The sequence below is a fragment of the Pyxicephalus adspersus genome, chromosome 3 (genome assembly GCF_032062135.1).
Source record: "Pyxicephalus adspersus chromosome 3, UCB_Pads_2.0, whole genome shotgun sequence".
In the NCBI taxonomy this organism is placed as follows: Eukaryota; Metazoa; Chordata; class Amphibia; order Anura; family Pyxicephalidae; genus Pyxicephalus; species Pyxicephalus adspersus.
In genome coordinates this window covers 91304569-91309667 of record NC_092860.1, presented here as the reverse complement: position 1 = coordinate 91309667, position 5099 = coordinate 91304569, and the positions used below count along the sequence as shown (strand labels likewise).

The window sequence follows — 5099 nt, the reverse complement described above, 5'->3', positions numbered from 1 at the left end:
GACTGGGCTGAAGGTTCACCTTCCAACATGACAATGACCAAAAGCACACAGCAAAGACAACACCGAAGTGGCTAAGGGGGAACGCATTGAATGTCCTAGAGTGGCCCAGCCAGAGCACTAACTTGAACCCTATCAAAAACATCTCTGCAGAGACCTGAAAATGGTTGTCTACCAATAGTCTGCATCCAACCTGAGTTTGAGTTTACAAAGAATGGCAGAAAATCCCCTAATCCAGGTGTGTAAAGCTGGTTACATCATACTCAAAAATACTTGAGGCTGTAATTACTGCCAAAGGTGCTTCAACTTTTCAAGTTAGGGGTCTAAATATGCGTGTAAATGTAATATTTTTTTTATTTTTAATAAATTTAGCATGTACAAGGAGTTTGGTGGTCTCAGGGGACAGGTAGGGGCGGATTTTGTAGATGAAAATTTGTTTTGGACCAAATAGGTAACCATTAGCCCTCTGTAGGTTGTTAACAGTGAGGAGAGATTCACCCCTCTATGCTGGACACAATTGTTGCCAAAAAAGTAAGGTCAAATCCATATTTCACATTTATCCTGGGCAATGTGAAGAAATGATCCCAGGACGCCCCATGCAGAGACACCGGGGAATTATCTCATTACTTCTCTGTGACAATGGTACAACTAACCCTTCCCTAATTTTTTAAACAAGTTTTAGCTGTGTCTGCACACAGATATATCTCTAGGCGGTGCATATTCCACACGGTGCCCTATACAGAGCAGGCATTAGGGGTAGGCCATGTATAATCTCCCCATTCGGAGCTGACAAATGGTCAGCCATTTTCTGTGGCTTTTGTTTTCCCAGCGGCCATGTTCTGGATAGCGGACGCCCCGGCAGCGTGCCCTGCCCTTGTCAGGCGTGTAGATGGCAGTGTCGGCCTGTCCTCCGGAACCTGTAGGGGCAGTGTCTGACTGACAGAGGAGGGGATAAAGCATGAGCATGCTGTGGCGATACGGCTCGCTTAGGCTGTGCCGAGCTGCCTGGATTCAGAGCCCCGGAAAGCCCGTGCACGTCCTCCGCTGCCTCAGCATGCAGCGCTACAGCATTGAAGAGAGAGGGCGACCGAACACCAAAGAGTACCGGATCTTCTTCAGTAAGTAGACGCTGCTGCCTACACAGGGAGAGGGGTGTTTTGTGGTGGTATGTTCGCTGTGCGTTATGAATGAGCAGTGTTCCCCCGCAGAACCCCCCTGTGTTTTCTCCCACGTGGACTGTGCTGTTTCAAGGTGTCAGACGTGACACTGCAGCCTGGGCCACAGGGGGCACTGCAAGGTCAATGGGGCACTTACTGTTCTGGGTACATTTCCCACCTGTCCAACACAAATAGGGCCTGCTGCCAATGTTATTAGTAGGGAGGAAACCATAAGTATAGTACCTTGTAACAACAAGCACTGACTAGTGAGGTGACAGCACTGTGTCAGCTGTCATGAGTTTCTCAATGGGATCAAATTCCATCATTGTGCCAATCAGCAAAGTAATGGCATGCTGCAGACATTACTTTGGTGCTGATTGTCGGTACTGGAAGTGACCGGAGGAGATCAGCATGTAGATACAAAAAAGGATCAGAAAGGTTCAACCTAAGAAAAATAAATGACCCAGTGATTGTAGGCAGTCATGTGACTGACAGATCACATGACTGTCAGATCACATGAGTGCATGTTCCTCCTCCTTGCTCTATACATACTTTTATTTTATTGGGGCTTTGTTTACTGCACCCTTATGGCAAAAACTAAGTGGGTGTGTTATAGCCGGGTCTTCAGTATTGTAAAAAAATAAAATTAGGGTCACTTGTTTTATTAGACCATCTCATCCTTACTTTGTAATAATGCTCTCACATTCTGCAGACTCTGTATGAACTTTGCAAGGACATTTGCACTTTTTCAGAAGGTATCCAAGAGTTTTACAGTGGTGGCAATAGTGGAACTGGGTTGACATGGCTTCTCTTAATTCAGGAACGGATAACCATTTACCAGCTTAAATGACTGATTGTACACAAAGGATTTTTGATGCTGGATATTATCTTTTTTGATCATATACAGCAGGGGGGGTGTCGGACTGTGGCCCGTGGGCCAAATCTGGCCTGCAACGTCCTTTCTTTTTAGCCCCCAAAGGAATCCTAAATATGAATTGCAGCTGGCCCACTGCTGCATTGAAATAGCGCCGCTAGTATGATTCCAGGCATCACTCGCGTCCATAGACCAGCGGGCTCTCTGCCTATGGGTGGCCCCACATTGGACTGCTTTATAGAGTCAGGGAATTGTAGTAGAAGTGCTATTTCATTTTCAAGTTTGGCCTGTGACTTTGTCTTAAGTTTTTAATTTTGGCCTGCTGTGTATTTGAGTTTGACACCCCTGATATACAGTGACTGATGAACAGTGATTCAATACACACAGTGCTTGTTCTGCCCCATGGAGAGGATGAGTAAATGGCACCTTGCTGTGTTCTCCTTCATTTAATTGCACAATGGTTGTTTCCAATTAGTTGTTCATTGGTCTGCCATGACAGAATCATAACCAATTTGGAGCGATTGCCCTACACATGTCAAAATTTTACCCAAGACCATGACGATTATCTGATGTGTACACAGCCTTAGTGATGTTATCTTTACAAAGTGCAACCAGATAGATGAGGCTGGTTTTCATAATCAGGAATGATTTGAGAATCAAAAATACAGAAAAAAATTACATTATGAAAACAATAGCAACAGGTTCAGTTTATGACCCTTTCATGAAAATGTATTTTATGTAGTTTAAAAAATATAAACTGTAATAAAGTGAATATGACAAGCAATGTAGAAATTCAGTCCTGTGAAAAAAGTGATAAAGAAACAGAAAAAGGTAACTAGCAATAAAAGAAGAGTTCATAATAAAAAGTTAAAAAGAAAAAAAAAAGTGGGGGTGGGGGGGTGACAACAGACAGAGAAAATGATCTTTTTGAAATATAACCTCTTGTTCTATAAGTGACCCCTCCACCTATACCCATAATGCAAGCCACCAAGTAAAATCTGAACTTTTCTCCACATTCCAGTGTTCTTCACGGTGTCAGACTGCAAAGAAATGATCCAGCCTATTCTTTTCTACAAGTGCCATAGCCCCATTCCTATAATCCTACTCATGGGGTAAGGAAAGTTGAGGATTAGTGTTTTCAAATTTTTTAATCATAAAAATGCAATGTAAATACACGAAGTATAGGGCCAGCCAGTGTATTAGAGAAGGGAAGGTGCAAAGTTGTTAAAATATGGGAACCTATGTGACTAAATCCTTCCCTGTAGTAACGTGGTTTAACTCCTGATGGTTTGTGCTACCTAGTTTGGTTCCTAATGAAATCCGAAGAAAATCTTGACAGACTGAAAAAACCTTTGTTTTAATATTTGTAACATGTCATTTGTTTTCTACTTCACTTTTATGGAGTAGGGGTTCTAAACATTTTTTTACAACAGACCTCAAATAGATTGCCCAGCATACATACCACTGTCACCAGACTGTCAAGATAGTGGTCTTTGTCAGCATATTGGGTGACAGTATGACTAAGCCTATGTGGACACCTTGGATTTTTGTCGTTGGAAAGGATCTTTTACGATCTTTTCCAACGACAAAAGACTGAAAGATGAATGCATGAGCTTTGTATATACAGCATCATTCTATTCTGTAGAAAGGAGAGGGGGAAGATGAGCGAGTCCGCTGCACGCTCTTCCCTTCACTTGATTTGCGGTTGTTCTGTGAAGCGATAATTGGACAGGAGTCATCTGAAGTGTTTACTTAACCTAAAAAGTATAAAGTGGAGAAAATCTTCCAATGGGGACACTTGTTTAACATGAGGGAACCCCCTGAATTAAGGTTCAGGTCTCAGGGAACCTCTTCTATTGTTACTATATTCACAGCTCACAGATTATTAGCATGGTGATCAGTGGGAGAAACACATTGGAAAGATATTCTCTTAATTTTGTCCAAGATTGTAAAAAAATAGGTTTTACCTGTACTTTACCTTCTCCATTGTTCTGTTTGTTTTAAAGTATGGCTCTAAATTAATTCTCCTAAAATATATTAATGCAAACAATTGGACCTATCTCCTTAGACTATATGGTACCTAATGACCTAAAATCTTCCAAACTGTGGGGTGGGGGACTTCAAAGGTTCTACTCTTAACCCTACACTTGGCAATAAGAAATGGGTAGGCTTCTAATTAAATAAGTCCCCTTTATGGAAGGACAACAGACACTAGCACATGCTGGCTTCTCAAAATACAGCTTTGTTGCCCTCTGGGGGCCTGCCAATGTCTTATATATAGACATTGCCAGGCTACATCCAACAATGCAGTGCTTTGTGCCAGGGAGGTTGGGCATTGCCACTTAGTAAGAGGAGTTTTTGTCCATGCTTTCACAATCTAGTAACGTCCCAGATTTCATACACACTGAAAATATTCTTGATTGCACTTTTAAGGTTGCTAAGGAAAGAAATGGAAGAGCTGAAGTACAATTTTTTTTTTTGGTTTGGAAAGTTGGCGTGGTGATGAACACATGGCCTAAACACACTGTCTTCATTTAACTTTGTAGTCTGCCCTGCTGCAGAAATGTGACTTGAGATCTTGGATCCGTGCCTTTTTTGGCTGTTCTCCTTTTCTACTGTATGCAGTACTTTGTTTGACACTGGATGAGATCATTTGACCGGGTAAAGCTTGCTGTGGCACACCAGAAGCATTGCTATAGCCCAGCTCCGAATAGATGTTAGCTCAGCCATACAGCAGTGTTTGTTTTAGTGAAAAGGGTTCTTTTCCTGCTTTGAGTTCTTTGATTTAAATGCGTAAACAGGCCATTATATTATTTCAGAATTCCTGTGGGTAAACTTTGCTGTCACCGATCAGCGTATAAACTGAATTGCAGCATAATAAAAGCCACCTGGAGCATATGTGGAAGTTTAGCTAGCATTACAGTATTGGGAGGAAATTATAGAAAAGAATTTATAGAAATACATTTTTAATCGCCAGAAAAGATATGTCTGTATAGAATTACAATTAATTGTAATAAAGAATCATCTAATGAACAATAAGATATTTAAGACTTGAAAATTCAGTGTGAGCA

The 5099-nt window shown here is 41.5% G+C and overlaps 1 protein-coding gene across 1 annotated transcript in view; it reads left to right on the top strand.

The window, feature by feature from the left end:
• Positions 1 to 867: 867 nt before the first annotated feature.
• Positions 868 to 5099, top strand: part of PPA2 (inorganic pyrophosphatase 2) — a gene marked incomplete in the record, with an annotated part of 16879 nt that continues 12647 nt past the window's right edge. The window contains 1 exon segment of the mRNA XM_072405661.1: positions 868 to 1115. Within this exon segment, the coding sequence (XP_072261762.1) occupies positions 956 to 1115 (160 nt within the window).